Here is a 17,351-nt window from a genome sequence, read left to right as displayed (position 1 = left end):
ATCGCAGGACAGCTGTCCAGAGGTCAGATGAGGTGAAATGGGGTTTAACGTCGTACTTGTGAATATTTCGCGTGTGTATGTGTGGCTGCTTGTACTAGCCCAGACTTAAGCTGGTTTTATAGTGTTCGCCCAATGAGATACCATGCCGTAGTAAAGCATGAATACCCCACTCAGACACATTATACTGACTCCGAGCCGACCAGTCCCTGTTGTACCCATTAATTCCAAGCGCCAGGCAGGGACCAACAAGTATCTGTTATAACGTCTTTTGGTATGACGCGGTCGGGGATCGAACCCGCGACCTTCTGCTCTCCGGGCGTCATAACTCGGATATAACAGACGTACAATACCATTTAAAGAATGGTTGTAAGTCAGTATTAATGAATATCTATAGCTTCAGGCGTCTTTCTTGAATACACCTATACATTTTCTGGAACAGTCATTTTTAAAGCACTATTTGTCTAGTCCTTTAGAGTGGGGAGCGGGGATAGGGTTACAGTGGACGGTTACTAGGTAAGACCAACATTGTGGAAATGATACCATGTGCGTGAGGTAGATTGCCATCAGGCGGGAACATGAGAAAGGACAGGGGCCGATCCAGGATTTTGGAGTATCATGAAGTCCAAAGGTTAGACTCGTCAGGGAAAATGTTTTCTGTGTGTGTGTGTGTGTGTGTGTGTGTGTGTGTGTGTGGTGTGTGTGTGTGTGTGTGTTTATGCATATCATTAAAACGTTTGAAGGACAATATGGTGTTGACGCCTCCAATTCAAGATATCTTTAAAACAATTTCAGATATCAGTAATTTCTCAATACATTTTCTCTATTATTTCAAGATATCTCTAATTCAATTCAAGATATCAGCAATTCATTTTTAAGATATGATTAATATGCTTCAACGTATCCCTTATTCATTCATGATATCATGAATTGTAATGGAGATATCTATATCTCTTCGATATTTCTTCAATTCAAGATATCTTCAAATTAATTAAATATATCAGTATTTCTTAACAAATGTGAAAACGGCTTGCCATAAGTTAACACAATATTACCCTGGATAATTCAAGCTGCTTGTGAGGCGCTAGTGAAACTTAACAACAAATAGCGCCAAATCGTAAATGTAACCAAATTTTTCAGATATGAACATGGCATTTAAAAGGCATATCTGCAGACTCTATGTGCAGACCTACATAAGCACGACCAGCAAATTAATACAGCTCTAGACTATTCTTTTCATTCTACAACAATCTTTAAATTTCAAAAGTATAAGTTAGAAACTGACCTTGTCATTTTAATATATTGGTAAAGCATTTCTGTTCGTGTAAGTCTTCGGATTTTACAATTCCATTGCACAAAGATAAATACATGAATTAATTTGTAATAAAAAATAATAAATACATTTGGCGAGCTTCAAAAAGGCAAGTCAACCTATAAAGTCTATTATTATTGTGGTAAATCTATAGCTTCCTCGTCCGCGTCGGAACACATGTTGCACCCAAATCAATCACCTACAGTGATCACGGAAATAATGACGCTAATAATATGTGGCTCGAGGCACGTAACATTACCACGTGGCTTTGTATTGGAAATCTTCAGCGACTGAGATCAGAAAAAGGCATATGTTATATTCCTACGACTAATGTTTAATTTGGTAACGTTCTTTGTTTGAAAATGCTATCATTGTCAACTGCTGTCAACAGACTAATTATTAATATTTGCATTTATTTATATTTTATAGAATATGAATCAGCTTCATCTCAACTCTGTGATTATTGGGATCAGAACATTTAAATTGTTTCTACTACTGATATAAGTTGTGATGAAAATACTACTTACCGGTTCACGTTCAGCGCCAGTGTTGACGTTTTGCAGTGTTTGACAGCGAGCGATGTCCGATTCAGGAAGATGAAGGCCTGCCTGTTTCTGATGACATTCATATTTCTTAACGAATGTGTAGGTCAAACGAAGAAAAATGGGCTTTATTCACCTTCTGACGATGTGATGATTTTAACCAATAAAAATTTCTACGATCAGTTTTTGGACAAAGAGAATGCTTGGTTGATAGAGTTCTACAACAGCTGGTGCGGACACTGCATCAACTTCGCACCCACATGGAAGAAATTTGCTACCTACGCCAAGGGTAAAGGACGACATATTTTTTTTTAAAACTATTCCTATTGACATTATCTTACTATATAATCATATACAGTTGCTGTGTTCAGAATAACTTACACTTATATGATATATGCTGAATTGTTTTTTGGGACAAAATAAACAATCAATTTCAAGGGGAATATTCCAGACTTTCTTCATGCTTGGTGTACAGTGAAAATTAACGATTGATAATTAATATATCAATGTATATTTGGTACACCTGCAGAATACTGGATACCTTCCACTACCAGCCATATTGTGTAGTGTCACGTACACTTACAGTTACAGGGAAGCAGAAGCTTTAAATTCGAAAAAATACATGAGCATCAAAATAAAAAGTAAACATTAAAATCGGATTATTTGAAACAGCTTACAGTTATTGAAGCTAAACAACGATTTTGAAAATGAAAGGTAAGTTATCACAAATAAAATATGCAGGTGTCTTTGAAAAAATGGAGCTAAAGAATTCTGGGATTTGGAGTGAGCGTGGGAAAGTTACCTAACCCTAACCCTATTCATTAACTAACCGCAAGGAAGATATTAATGGATATCCAAGGGCTAAAAAAGTAATTACACTAAGATAGCAAAGAACTAAAAACTCTAGTCGAGTTGCGCACATTTTTTGTGCAGTTCTAATGTTTTGAAAGATTGCGGAAGGTATCCGTTATTCTGTAGTCTTTCCGTCTATTTTTTGTAACTTAAAAAACATGATGTGAAGATGTAAATATGGAATAAAATCTAAACTAAAACTAAATCTTTCAAGCATTAGAAATCTTCAGTGTAAACCCACATGATCTAAATGTGTAGTCAACTCTGTCCTGTTGAAGATTATTTATCTGCTTTTCTCAACAGATTGAAGTGATTCATTACGTCGTATTTATGCAGATATCCTTGCAGTGAAGTCAACATGTTTTTGAATGCATCTATGGTCTTGGTTTTGCTTGGAAATTACAGTTTTGATGCAGACTTTGTTCCTAGATACAATTTCGTAATATCCCTGTGTGGGAAATGAATGCTAACTGTTCTAGTTCTCCTTGCAGGTTGGGGGGAGGGTGTTGTCTATCGGAGCTGTGGACTGCTCCAATGCCAACAACAGCGACCTTTGCCGAACCTTCAATACACAGGGCTACCCTACCATGATGGTATGTACTTACAGATCTATTTGACTAGTGACTGGGTCAGCATCAGTATGTACGAGGGGCGATCAAAAAGTATGTAGAGTCACCAAGAAAACGATACAAATGCAGTTATTTTTATGTTTTATTTTTCTACATATTATCTGTCAAGCTCAAGCAATTTCGTTTTGCTATGTTCCAGTCTCACGATAACCATTTTGTTTGACCTTTTATCTTGGTACCCACAAAAAACGCAAAATCTTTAATAAATGCGTCAAAAAACTTCAGGAAACAAAATATGCAAGAAATATTTGTGTGTTTGAGATTGATAGAAGTCCCCTAGCCTCACACTTAGATATTACAGTTCATAAAGAAGCAAGTTAAAGTGACTCCCCTCTTTATGTTGACTGAAAGAACTTGTTTTGGAGACACTACCCATCCCCTTTCAGATGACATAATCATAAGGACATAACTTATTCTAATGTTTTAATTTATTAATACATGATGCCAAGGGTTCAAACTAAACACTGAATGGTCACACAAGTGTCAGCTCTCAATATGTTGTAAACAGTACCAGCTTGAATATCAGGACACAATGTTTTAGGAAAATTGAAATGGTGGTGTCCTTTAAAAACAGCCCTCGACTAAATCAGTCTAAGTAAACTTAGACTCAGTATTATTTGTTACACTGCTATATTGAGTCTAACAAAACCTTGTGGAAGGTGGCGTCAGGAAACTTTTCCAATTGACCAATCAGAACACAACTTACCAAATCGAGAAAGTGGACATTCGCACATATCGGGTACCTTTTGAACTTTTACCTCGAAAAAGTTTGTACCCGAACAATTCCAAATGGTATTTTCCTTACGATCGGTTCCTAGAGATGCACGTCACAGTAGTGAGTAAACATTTGCTGAAAATAGCGTTTTGTCAGTATTAAAGCATGTCAACTTGCGGAAATATTAGCTAATTGTAACCATGTCAACAGGAACCCCAAAGCGTATATACTGCAGGTCAAATATCATTGTTTTATGCAGATTTTCATATGTTGGGAGATCAGTGTTGGTGACCAGGGACGAGAAAATCCATTTTGCAATTCCCGCCGAACCCTAAATAGTAGGCGTTGTCTGATTGGTTAAATCCGTTCGGCCGTCTCGCCTTTGATTGGACGGTCATAGGTCGCTGAAAGGTTACCTGACGTGACCTTCCACAAGGTTTTGTTAGACTCAGTATAGCAGTGTAACGAATAATACTGACCCTAAGTTTACTTAGACTGTCGACTAAATATAAATTAAGCAATCCAAATCTTTGACTGTTGATTATGATGGGAAGTCATCCAATACTATACTGAACATATTATATATGATATACTCTGAGGGCATACCATTATCCAAGAGGTACCAAATGACAGATCGTTTTTCATTTTCTGCAGGTTTGTTAGAAGTGTTATACCCCAATGTGTTGTGATGAGTAATATCTCGTTAACCACATTACCCACATATGTGAAATTTTGGATATGACTTTGCTAAAGATTCCTTCAATATAAAATGGAAGCTTTCCAAACATTGGACATCGAGAATACAGTTAGTCAACATACTTTTTGATCGACCAACGTATATGGAGAGAAAGTAACATACAGACAGACATGTGACTGGGGCAGCATCAGTATGTACAGGGAGAGAAAGTAACATACAGACAGATATGTGACTGGGGCAGCATCAGTATGTACAGGGAGAGAAAGTTACATACAGACAGACATGTGACTGGGGCAGCATCAGTATGTACAGGGAGAGAAAGTAACATACAGACAGACATGTGACTGGGGCAGCATCAGTATGTACAGGGAGAGAAAGTAACATACAGACAGACATGTGACTGGGGCAGCATCAGTATGTACAGGAGAGAAAGTTACATACAGACAGACATGTGACTGGGGCAGCATCAGTATGTACAGGAGAGAAAGTAACATACAGACAGACATGTGACTGGGGCAGCATCAGTATGTACAGGGAGAGAAAGTAACATACAGACAGACATGTGACTGGGGCAGCATCAGTATGTACAGGGAGAGAAAGTAACATACAGACAGACATGTGACTGGGGCAGCATCAGTATGTACAGGGAGAGAAAGTTACATACAGACAGACATGTGACTGGGGCAGCATCAGTATGTACAGGGAGAGAAAGTAACATACAGACAGACATGTGACTGGGGCAGCATCAGTATGTACAGGGAGAGAAAGTAACATACAGACAGACATGTGACTGGGGCAGCATCAGTATGTACAGGGAGAGAAAGTAACATACAGACATGTGACTAGTGACTGGGGCAGCATCAGTATGTACAGGGAGAGAAAGTAACAGACAGACAGACATGTGACTGGGGCAGCATCAGTATGTACAGGGAGAGAAAGTAACATACAGACAGACATGTGACTGGGGCAGCATCAGTATGTACAGGGAGAGAAAGTAAGATACAGACAGACATGTGACTGGGGCAGCATCAGTATATACAGGGAGAGAAAGTAACATACAGACAGATATGTGACTGGGGCAGCATCAGTATGTACAGGAGAGAAAGTTACATACAGACAGACATGTGACTGGGGCAGCATCAGTATGTACAGGGGAGAGAAAGTTACATACAGACAGACATGTGACTGGGGCAGCATCAGTATGTACAGGGAGAGAAAGTAACATACAGACAGACATGTGACTGGGGGCAGCATCAGTATGTACAGGAGAGAAAAGTAACATACAGACATGTGACTAGTGACTGGGGCAGCATCAGTATGTACAGGGAGAGAAAGTAACATACAGACAGACAGACAGGGATGTGACTGGGGCAGCATCAGTATGTACAGGGGAGAGAAAGTATACAGACAGACATGACATGTGACTGGGGCAGCATCAGTATGTACAGGGAGAGAAAGAGAGAAAGTAATGTACATACAAACAGACATGTGACTGGGACAGGGGCAGCATCAGTATGTACAGGGAGAGAAAGTAACATACAGACATGTGACTGGGGCAGCATCAGTATGTACAGGGAGAGAAAGTTACATACAGACATGTGACTGGGGACTGGGGCAGCATCAGTATGTACAGGGAGAGAAAGTAGCATACAGACATGTGACTAGTGACTGGGGCAGCATCAGTATGTACAAAGTATGGAGGAGAAAGTAACATACAGACATGTGACTAGTGACTGGGGCAAATCAGTATGTACAGGGAGAAAGTAAAGACAGACATACAGACATGTAAAGACTGGGGCAGCATCAGTATGTACAGGGAGAGAAAGTTACAGGACAGACATGTGACTAGTGACTGGGGCAACATCAGTATGTACAGGGAGAGAAAGTTACATACAGACATGTGACTAGACTGGGGCAGCATCACAGTATGTACAGGGGCAGAGTAAAGGGAGAGAACATACAGACATGTGACTGGGGCAGCATCAGTATGTACAGGGAGAGAAAGTAACATACAGACATGTGACTAGTGACTGGGGCAGCATCAGTATGTACAGGGAGAGAAAGTAGCATACAGACATGTGACTAGTGACTGGGGCAGCATCAGTATGTACAGGGAGAGAAAGTAACATACAGACATGTGACTGGGGCAGCATCAGTATGTACAGGGAGAGAAAGTTACATACAGACATGTGACTGGGGCAGCATCAGTATGTACAGGGAGAGAAAGTAACATACAGACATGTGACTAGTGACTGGGGCAGCATCAGTATGTACAGGGAGAGAAAGTTACATACAGACATGTGACTAGTGACTGGGGCAACATCAGTATGTACAGGGAGAGAAAGTTACATACAGACATGTGACTAGTGACTGGGGCAGCATCAGTATGTACAGGGAGAGAAAGTTACATACAGACATGTGACTGGGGCAGAATCAGTATGTACAGGGAGAGAAAGTTACATACAGATGTGTGACTAGTGACTGGGGCAGCATCAGTATGTACAGGGAGAGAAAGTAACATACAGACATGTGACTGGGGCAGCATCAGTATGTACAGGGAGAGAAAGATACACACACAGACATGTGACTGGGGCAGCATCAGTATGTACAGGGAGAGAAAGTAACATACAGACATGTGACTAGTGACTGGGGCAGCATCAGTATGTACAGGGAGAGAAAGTTACATACAGACATGTGACTAGTGACTGGGGCAACATCAGTATGTACAGGGAGAGAAAGTTACATACAGACATGTGACTAGTGACTGGGGCAGCATCAGTATGTACAGGGAGAGAAAGTTACATACAGACATGTGACTGGGGCAGAATCAGTATGTACAGGGAGAGAAAGTTACATACAGATGTGTGACTAGTGACTGGGGCAGCATCAGTATGTACAGGGAGAGAAAGTAACATACAGACAGACATGTGACTAGTGACTGGGGCAGCATCAGTATGTACAGGGAGAGAAAGTTACATACAGAGATGTGACTAGTGACTGGGGCAGCATCGGTATGTACATGGAGAGAAAGTTACATACAGACATGTGACTAGTGACTGGGGCAGCATCAGTATGTACATGGAGAGAAAGTAACATACAGACATATGACTAGTGACTGGGGCAACATCAGTATGTACATGGAGAGAAAGTTACATACAGACATGTGACTAGTGACTGGGGCAACATCAGTATGTACAGGGAGAGAAAGTTACATACAGACATGTGACTAAAGTACTGTCGGAAATGCTAGAAAAATGCTTTTTAGCCTTAATATCTTTATAAAGGTGATAAATATACTATGTTGTCAATATATCAACTCGCCTATAGTGTACCTAATTTTTATTTCAATCGATTTAACATTCCCATGCATTTAAAGGGCAGTTTACAGGAGAGAATTTGGTACCAAAACAGCAACTTAAGATTTTTTCAGAGTTCAACAACAGAAATCTGAAATAGTCTTTACATTTATGCTAATAATACAGGTAGTGTAAAAATATGAATTAACGTTTTTCTTAAACAAATAAATGTTGAATGTTTGTGTTATTTTACTTAATGATCGTTTCTTTATTGAAGAAATATTAATATAAATGTTAAGTCTTGATAAATAAGTTTCCCATCATGCATGCACATCTTTATCACGTTCAGCGTCCACTATGGCCAATGATTTGCAGTCGATTATTGCAAAGGTTTATAAGTTTTTTCTGCTTGAAAAAGACAGAGGTAAACCTTTCATTAGTTTAGAAAGGGTTTATTACAGAACTTGTAGAGCTGTTGGTATGTCTTACCAACAAGTTTACAATATTGTAAACAAATCAGACAAGACAGGGGCCGCCTCAAAAGCAAAACCGGACGTAAAACCATCCTTGACAACTTTGACAAGGGAGTGCTTAGACGGTCGGTCTACAAACTTTATGAGAAGAAGAATGTATATATTCTAAAGAAGCTACACCAGTGACTTCAAGTTAAATCTTTGCCAATGTTCACAACTAGATTAAACTGACCCGAATTACATCCATATTTTTTCAATGAAATATACTGTTGACATGCAAAACATTTATTAAAACGTTGCACATTTCTACAATCAATCGATAAGATAACACAAGTGATAGGATTCTTTCCAATGTACAGTAATTCGTATGTTTATTTCAAAACAAACACACATACACAAATGATCACTTACATAACCAATAATGATATATAATGCATTACATATTCAACATTTTGCAGAAAACATCTATTGAGATGGCCCCTCCCCGAGCGTGTGCTCAGGTGTCAATTTCACCTGTCGATACCGTGCATGCTGATGACGTTACACAGGCAGTTAATGTTTGTATCAAATAACGTCCCACTACCCCTTATTTTTCTATGTTTTTTATATTTTCATCAGTAAAAACACATTTTAGAGCATGTCTCAAAATTTATTCCCTCGGTCTACATTAGGTAGATGTTTCTTGAAGTGATATTTGTTATTTAAGTAACTGTAATACCTCTGAATTTTAAATATAAGTCAAAAAGCATTTTTCTAGCATTTCCGACAGTACTTTAGTGACTGGGGCAGCATCAGTATGTACAGGGAGAGAAAGTTACCGATACATACAGACTTATGACTAGTGACTGGGGCAACAGTATGTACATGGAGAGAAAGTAAGATACATACAGACATGTGACTAGTGACTGTCTGGGATGACATAAATGTTTACATGTTTGACCCACAACTGATGTATGCCTTGTACATTGTGTTAAGATCAGCAGTTGAAGAGCTTGTTCAGTGGCAATGAGAAAACGGTTTTATCCGTGATTTTGTTAATAAAAAATAGTCCAAGTTTAAGTTGTTGAGTGCAGTAATAGTACCATCAGCAGTACTATAACGATTCAGTAACTCGGTTTCCTCTTTTGGCAGTTCTTTAAGCCCCATGCCAACAAACAAGCCTCCTTTCAAACAGCGGCACACACTCTGGCTGGGGGACATGACTTTGACCGCTTGCTAAGCTTCACCTTCAAGTGCCTAGACTCGATGAATTCCACAGCTCCACTATCCTGGCCAAGGCTACAGCCACTGAGGTAAGTTCACACCACGGTCAACCATCTACATATGTGAAAGACAATGAATTATTTATAGACTGCTCATATATTATACAACCAGTGACATTGAGCATTGTGCGAAATTTACGCTGGTCCTGTGGTCCCTGGCTAGTAAAAATTCATCAGAACCACTAAATGAAATGTTTGCAGTGGTCCTGGTGAATTTTGTATTGATAGTTAGTAAATCTACAAATGCTGCTTTGGACCAGTGAAGTACAGACAGGACCACTAAACATTGTCCACTCACTGGTTCTGTGGTCTAATGGGAAATTTTGAAAGGTTTCTTTCCCTGTTGAGGGTATTCTATGTTTCAAATATGGTTGTAGATTGGAATGTTGTTGAGGAACTGGTCATCTAATATAGGGAGGGGACAGAATCTAGGGGAAGAAACTGTCCTTAGATAAATCCCTGTAATGAATAAACAATCCCTGATCTTGTTCACAGATGCTGCGTTTTATTAAGTCTCCTGTGCCGTATTTTGAAGGAAATCCCACTCACATGTTTGATCCATCATCCATGTAACAATCTCCACTTAAAATCCTTTCACCTATTTGTAGTTCAATCTTCAGGTCATTTATTTACAACAAGAATGACAGTTTTGATGACCGTCAGAATATCGTGTGTGGAATACACAATATTTCCTTATCCTGACTCATGCTAGCTTCTTCTCTCTCCCTTGACCTGAGATGCAGTGGAAACATTAATGAACTCCATGTTCAGACAGTCTATGCAGAGAAAACCATTTAGAAGTTGTTTTTCTGGTATTCTGAAAACTGAGCACAGAAGACCCAGTTCTCCAATTTTTGCAAGCCCTGTGAAAAACAAGGGATCAACCTCAGTGGAGGTAGAGGCTCCAAAGTTTCTTGCTTTCGGTGTTGAATGTCTGGTTCTGAACATTACACAACAGCTGTTCAAGTGCAACCATCAACCTTGGATGGAAGACTGACAACTTATTGGGAAAATTGGAGGAATCTAAAAGACCCATTTGTATCGAAGCTTCTCAAGATGAGCTCTAGACCAATAAGAAGGGAGGAATCACCCATAACAGTAGATCCTCCAAGGATGATATACTGAGGGAAAAAAATAAGGGATCACATGAAAGCACAAGTGTTCCTTTATTTGTTTCCAGGTTTCTTCACAAGCTATGCGATACAACGCTTTTTTTCCCTCAGTATATATTCAAAGATTCTTCTACCAAAGTTGTCAGAAGCTCTAAACTCACTTCTAGTCAAGGAGAGCAGTAGAGATTACTCAACCAGAAGACCTAGCTCGAGGATTTTATCCTCCAATCTTTCTGGTGCCGAAGCAAAATTCAAATGAGAAATTCTGTAACATATGTTATATTTGGGATTGCACTTTCTCAGTAAAGGACAGATTCTAGTACTTTTGTTGGGTTGAGTCCCATCTGGGATTCGAACCCACACCCACAGAGTCAGACACCTAAATCAGCCACTGCAACTTCCACCAAAATGGAAGTCGGACAACTGGTAGTCTAGACTGCGGACTTTGTGTACCCCTCTGATAATCTACAACATACAGGAGTTCAATACGATATGTTTGTGTTTTGTTTAATACCACACTCAGCACTATATAGTGGCGGTCTGTTAAAAATTAAGTCTGGACCAGACAATCCAGTGATTGACGTCATGAACATATATCTATGCAAATGGGGTATGATGACATGTGACAACCAAGCCTCTCAATCCCATTAGTCATCTCTTGTGACAAGCATGGGTTGCTGAAGACCAATTCTAAACCAGATATTCAACAAGAAGTATCTTTAACAACCAGAGAAGTTCAAAATGTTCCATCTTCAATAGTTTCAGCAACTGAGATAGCCCAACAAAGCATAGATCTTCAATATGTGTATCTACACATCCCCATTAATCAAGAGTCCAGGAAGTTTAAATATTAAAGTTTCAAGGATATTCTATGATAAATTGATTAAGAACAACAATACCCCTAAAGTACTAGAGTATTGGAAAACTGTCTTTCAGCAGGATATAATGTGGAGTAATGTATTCAGATATTACAGGAAATGCACAAATGATTGTAAGCTGTTAGATTTTCAGTACAGATTTATTTACAGAATAATCTATACAAAGAAAGAACTATTGAAGATGAAGCTAGTTGATAATGATACTTGTACTTTTTGTAAAAATACCTCAGAAGACATATTGCATGTATTTTTTACTGTGATTTAGTTAAAAACTTTTGGCGAAAAGTAGAACAATTTCTAAATGCCCACCTCCAGTGTGATGTCACATTTACAAAATTCACTATCATGTTTGGAATGTTCTCAAACAATAAAATACTAAACCATATTATACTTCTTGCCAAAAGATTCATTTATGTTTCAAGTATAAAACAACAAACACTTTCCCTTGAGGGATTTCTTAAGTTATTAAAAGATATATATACAACTGAAAAATATATAGCTAGGAAAAACAATAGCTTAGATCCCTTTATAAGGAAATGGAAACATTTATATACCTTACTATGTGCTAGTATACCTGCACTTCATGTACCAATGTCAACATTACCAATGTAAGATACTTTCTTTTGGAATATCTATGGCTGCGTAACCAAACCCATAATGGCTATCTTCACAAGAAGGGGATCTGTTGTGCCTTCTACCTAACATTTTTACTCTAAAATGCATTTTTGTTGCAGACAGTAATGCAGACTGCATGTGTGTCTCAATTTGGCGTTTTACACCTAAAATCATATGTTAACAAATCCTTTTATTAATGCCATTTGGCCCATACTGTTGCAGTAGATTTTATTATATGTCAATCGTGTATCAATATTAGTGTATATTTCAAATGCATTTCATTAGTGCTGTTGTTGTCATGACTGCAATGTATGACAATGGCATTGAACTCATTAACCATCTTTTGTAATCAACATTTTGCCACTATCTCTCCACCTTTGCCCAAACTTGAAAGAAGAGGTGTGAAGCCATCATTGTCAGGCTCGAACTTTTTTCAGGCAGCATGATTTCTTGATAGAGTTTAGAAATAAGTCTGGAGCTGGTTAGTAGATAATGATGACAGACATCATTCAGTATACGTACATCTTTTTACAATAGCAATTATGTAAATGATGGACACCTGCATGTATGCACCATAGAATTTTTCTGTCAGTCGATTTACATTACCATGTCATCAACTGCTCCTATCCCATCCTTAGCTTGTTAAGCATGTGAGGAACAGGTGGCTGAGTGTCTCGCCAGCTGGTGCACACTCATATAGTCATACAGACAAAATAGATCACTGGCTGCTACATACACATCAGTATCTCCAGCTGGCTTTGCCACTTGGATCCTACACTGCAATCACTGAAATGATCTTTAGTTTTTGTCCACAACAACTTATGGTACTTGTATGTTGTGGTTATGATACTTGTATGTTGTGGTTATGGTACCGGTACTTGTATGTTGGTTAAAAATAGTTCTCATAAACTTTTTTATGGCTTTTAGAAAAAAAGAACATTGATTATTACAAGTCAAAATAAGATCTTTTTTGGTGTTCCCTGAAATTTACATCACCTACACAGGGAAAGAAACCTTTCAAACTTTCCCACTTGACCACAGGACCGATGAGTGGACAATCATTAGTGGTCCTGTCTGTACCAGAGCTTCAGATAAGCCTTTGACCATGTAGGTATGATACCCATACTTTTTAAACTAAGTGGGTATTTCCAATTTCAAGTGGGTATCTATACTTTTTGATACCCACCATATATTTTTAAGATCCGGGTATTCATATCAAATAACAAGTGTAAGAGATGTGCCTGACACACACTACAACATGACCTCATAAGACCTTTTTTATTCAAAATTAACCATGGATATTTTCTTTTCCACGTATCGCAACAACTTTTTTTTTTCAAAACCTTGTTCCCATCGGGGGTTTTTTCACTTCCACGCCGCGAACAGCTGTTACAAGTTCATTTAGATATCACCGGGAATTGATTCTGATTGAGAAACACAGCATAATATTAATTCATCTAGCAGTCCTCTAATGAAGTTGTTTTCTGTTTGTAGCATAAAAAACCTAGATATTTTACTTTGAGCGCGTGGAAGCTTTCGACCATGATTGCTTTGTTTACGGGACATGTACCATTCATCACCACTCGCCCCTTTCCTTAACCTCCAAGAAGACTCGTCCCCCGATCAATGCTTGTTATGTGCGAAAATACGACAAACCAATCAGAACGAGTGCAATGATTGCCGTGCTTTGATAGAAATAATCCCCTGTACTTAAATAGGTACATATGGCATTATGTCATTGTTTAAAAAATCATGAAAAATATATATCGTCATATTGAAAGCACAAAGAACGTAGCTAACAGAACTGTGTTGCCTCGTGTAGGTTTTAGTAAGGATTGTGCCATGGACGGTGAGCGATTCAAATACACATATGTTGACATAACGGCCCTCTTGGGTCCAATTGAGTGTATTTCTGACGGTCTTGTGGGCTTGTTTTGGAGATCGTACGAGCGGCTTCCAACATTTTCAGGAAATGCCATTATATATCGCTACGAGTTTCAAAACAATAATATTATATCTGTATGTAACTAATCAAGTTTAATCTTAAACATTGGGCTTATGTTTCACGTCTCTGGTGATATCATATCTTATTCTGACATTTTTTTGGTCATTCATCAGCGAATTCATTTAAAATTTAACCATGACAGCAAGGTTACACAAATGTTCAGTTTGAGGAATATTTTAAAGTCATTTTTTGAGCATCTGCTTTGGGATTTAATGTAGGTGATTGTTTAATATATTTTTCGCATATTCAATTAAACAATTGTCATTTGTGATGATTAAATTGGAATATAAGGTGAACAGCTGAATATGTCTTCAACAAATATGTTTTTCTCCTTTTAGAGTTGTATCAAGAGGTTTCATGCTTTAAAATATATAAGTAGAACCACAGTGTGCGAGTGCTTTGGAAAACATTGGAATCAAACAGAGATAGAGTTATCGTTCTTGCTTAAAGTAGTTCTGATGTTCATGCGCCAATATGAAATCCTTCCAGAGGGGACCTGTGAAGATCCGGGGTAGAATAGGTCTTCAGCAACCCATGCTTGCCAAAAAGGCGACTATGCTTGTCGTATAACGTGACTAACGGGATCGGGTGGTCAGGCTCCCTGACTTGGTTGACACATGTCATCGGTTCCTAATTGCGCAGATCGATGCTCATGCTGTTGATCACTGGATTGTCTGGTCCAGACTCGATTATTGACAGACAGCCGCCATATAGCTGGAATATTGCTGAGTGCAGTGTAAAACTAAACTCACTCGCTCCTTCCAGAGGGGCACGAGTCGCTATTTGGCTTGTCCCGGAATAACATGAGTTGGTCACGAATGGACATGTATGCAGGAAACAGCTATTTGATTGGTCGCTATTTATAGATTGGCCAACCAGTGAAGGGTTAACAAATCATGACTGGTATTTTAACTGCATTGCTCATCTTAATTGCATTTAGAATTATTCAAGAATATTTTAATCGCGAATATTTGGAGATGGAAAAGTTTGTTTCAATTGTCTTGAATTGATACGATACCAACATAATTTTGATGTATTGGGTAAATACGCATTCTTATTTTGACATAGCGTAAACGTAAATATTTAGTGTTTTTTCATATGCTGGCATTTATTTTTCTTGCATATTTCAATTTTTCTATAGCGTATTATACACAAATACACAGCTTATCTGGAGCTCTGCTGTACTTCACTGGTCCAAAATAACATTCATAGATTTACTTTTAAAAATTCACTGGCCACCAGGACCACTGCAAACTTATCATTTAGTGGCCCGGATGAAGTTTTTCTAGCCAGGGACCACAAGACCTTTTGGACTGACCAATCAGAACTCAGCTTACCAAATCGCGAAAGTTAACATTCGCACATACTGTTTGAACCGTTACCTAAAAAGACGAACGATTCCGAATGTTATTTTCCGCACGATCGCTTCCGAGTGATACACACAATGAGTAAACAGTCGCTGAAAATAGAGTTTTTGTCAATATTCCAGGATGTCATCTTGCGTAAATATAAGCTAACAGTAACCATGTCATCAGAAACCCCTAAGCATATATACTGCAGGTCAAATATCTGTGTTTTATGTGAATTTTCGTTTGTTGAGAGATCAGTGTCAACTTCTTTAAATGGCATGTTTAGTAGTTGGAGATTCAGATAAGGACAAAAGTTTATGGATGAACAACTTCTTTATTCGGATGATGCACCCGAATAAAGAAGTTGTTCATCCATAAACTTTTGTCCTTATCAGATCAGTGTCAGCGACCAGGGAAGAGAAAATCCCAAAACATTTTGTAAGTCCCGCTGAACCCTAAATAGTAGTCATTGTCTGACTGGTTAAATCCGTTCAGCCTTTTCGCGTTTGATTGGACGGTCATAGGTCGCTCAAAAGCTGACATGACCTTCTACTAGGGTTTGTTAGACTCAGTATAGCAGTGTAATGAATAATACTGAGCCTAAGTTTACTTAGACTGCTAAGTACATATTTTCTAGATATTTGATAGTGTGATACTAAACATCGCGAGAGATTGTTGAGTTTTCAGGTGTCAGGTATCATGAGTTGTAGATGTACATTATGTCACATTAATGGGCTTGAGCAAGTAATGGTGTAGAATTTTTAAAGGCACAATGTCACACATTTTCAAAATATTTTGGCCAATATTTTATATATTGAGGGCATATGCACTCACTTTAGCTTCCTATTGATGCAATAAGAGACTTATTATTCCTCATGACTTGCCTGAAATCGATAATTGAAACTTCGAGGCGAACACGATTGTTCCGTACATCGAAAACTGTCGCACGCGATGTTGTGGGTGTTTGCCGAACTGGTTTTCAATCACAAGTTGCGTTATAATATTCGTAAAGAGTGCTCCAAGGGACATAACTCTATGGGGTGCGCTTGAAATAATGTTCAGCCGGTAGAGGGCGCGAGAGTCGATTTAACGCAACGTTGCATTAATTCATTCGAACGTTTCATTTAATATTGTAATCCAAGTACGTAATTGATTTTGGAATAAATTATATGATAGCTTCCCTGAGGGCTGATAGTTAGTATTATTGAGAGAAATACATCATGTATTTTTAAGAGAAATATGATGTGACATTCTGCCTTTAAGCTCATTTGGACTTGTCATGCAGCTTGAGTCTGTATACTTATTAGGGCTGTAACGAATACACTATGTGGCGAATATGATACGTATCACGAATATTGGGTAACGAATACATATAATTATTCATGAATACAATATTGAAGTTAAGTGATTGATGCACAATATTGAATGCCCATGTTGACAGTGTTAATTTGTCACAGCAATAACCAGTGAGCTCATGACACTCAAATTTGGTATCTAATAGTTATAGCTGACAGTAACATGTGCGGCCTTGGAAAACTAACATGACTTGCGGTACTACAAGGCTAGTACATATTTCATTCTTGCATATCTCATTCTGAAAAAGGACATAAGGGTTCA

General features: G+C 38.4%; 1 protein-coding gene across 1 annotated transcript in view; it reads left to right on the top strand.

The window, feature by feature from the left end:
• Positions 1-1,847: 1,847 nt before the first annotated feature.
• LOC124260962 (sulfhydryl oxidase 2-like) overlaps positions 1,848-17,351 on the top strand; it is a 37,326-nt gene continuing 21,822 nt past the window's right edge. The window contains exons 1-3 of the mRNA XM_046695281.1: positions 1,848-2,140; positions 3,195-3,296; positions 9,645-9,805. Coding sequence (XP_046551237.1) covers positions 3,291-3,296; positions 9,645-9,805 — 167 coding nt within the window. The 5' untranslated portion in view covers positions 1,848-2,140; positions 3,195-3,290. The remainder of the gene's footprint in view (positions 2,141-3,194; positions 3,297-9,644; positions 9,806-17,351) is intronic.

This window comes from Haliotis rubra, unplaced genomic scaffold (genome assembly GCF_003918875.1).
Source record: "Haliotis rubra isolate DU_JTF1 unplaced genomic scaffold, ASM391887v1 Scf782, whole genome shotgun sequence".
NCBI lineage: Eukaryota > Metazoa > Mollusca > Gastropoda > Lepetellida > Haliotidae > Haliotis > Haliotis rubra.
Note: the sequence above shows the minus strand (reverse complement) of the source record. Positions and strands in the feature narration are given on the sequence as shown.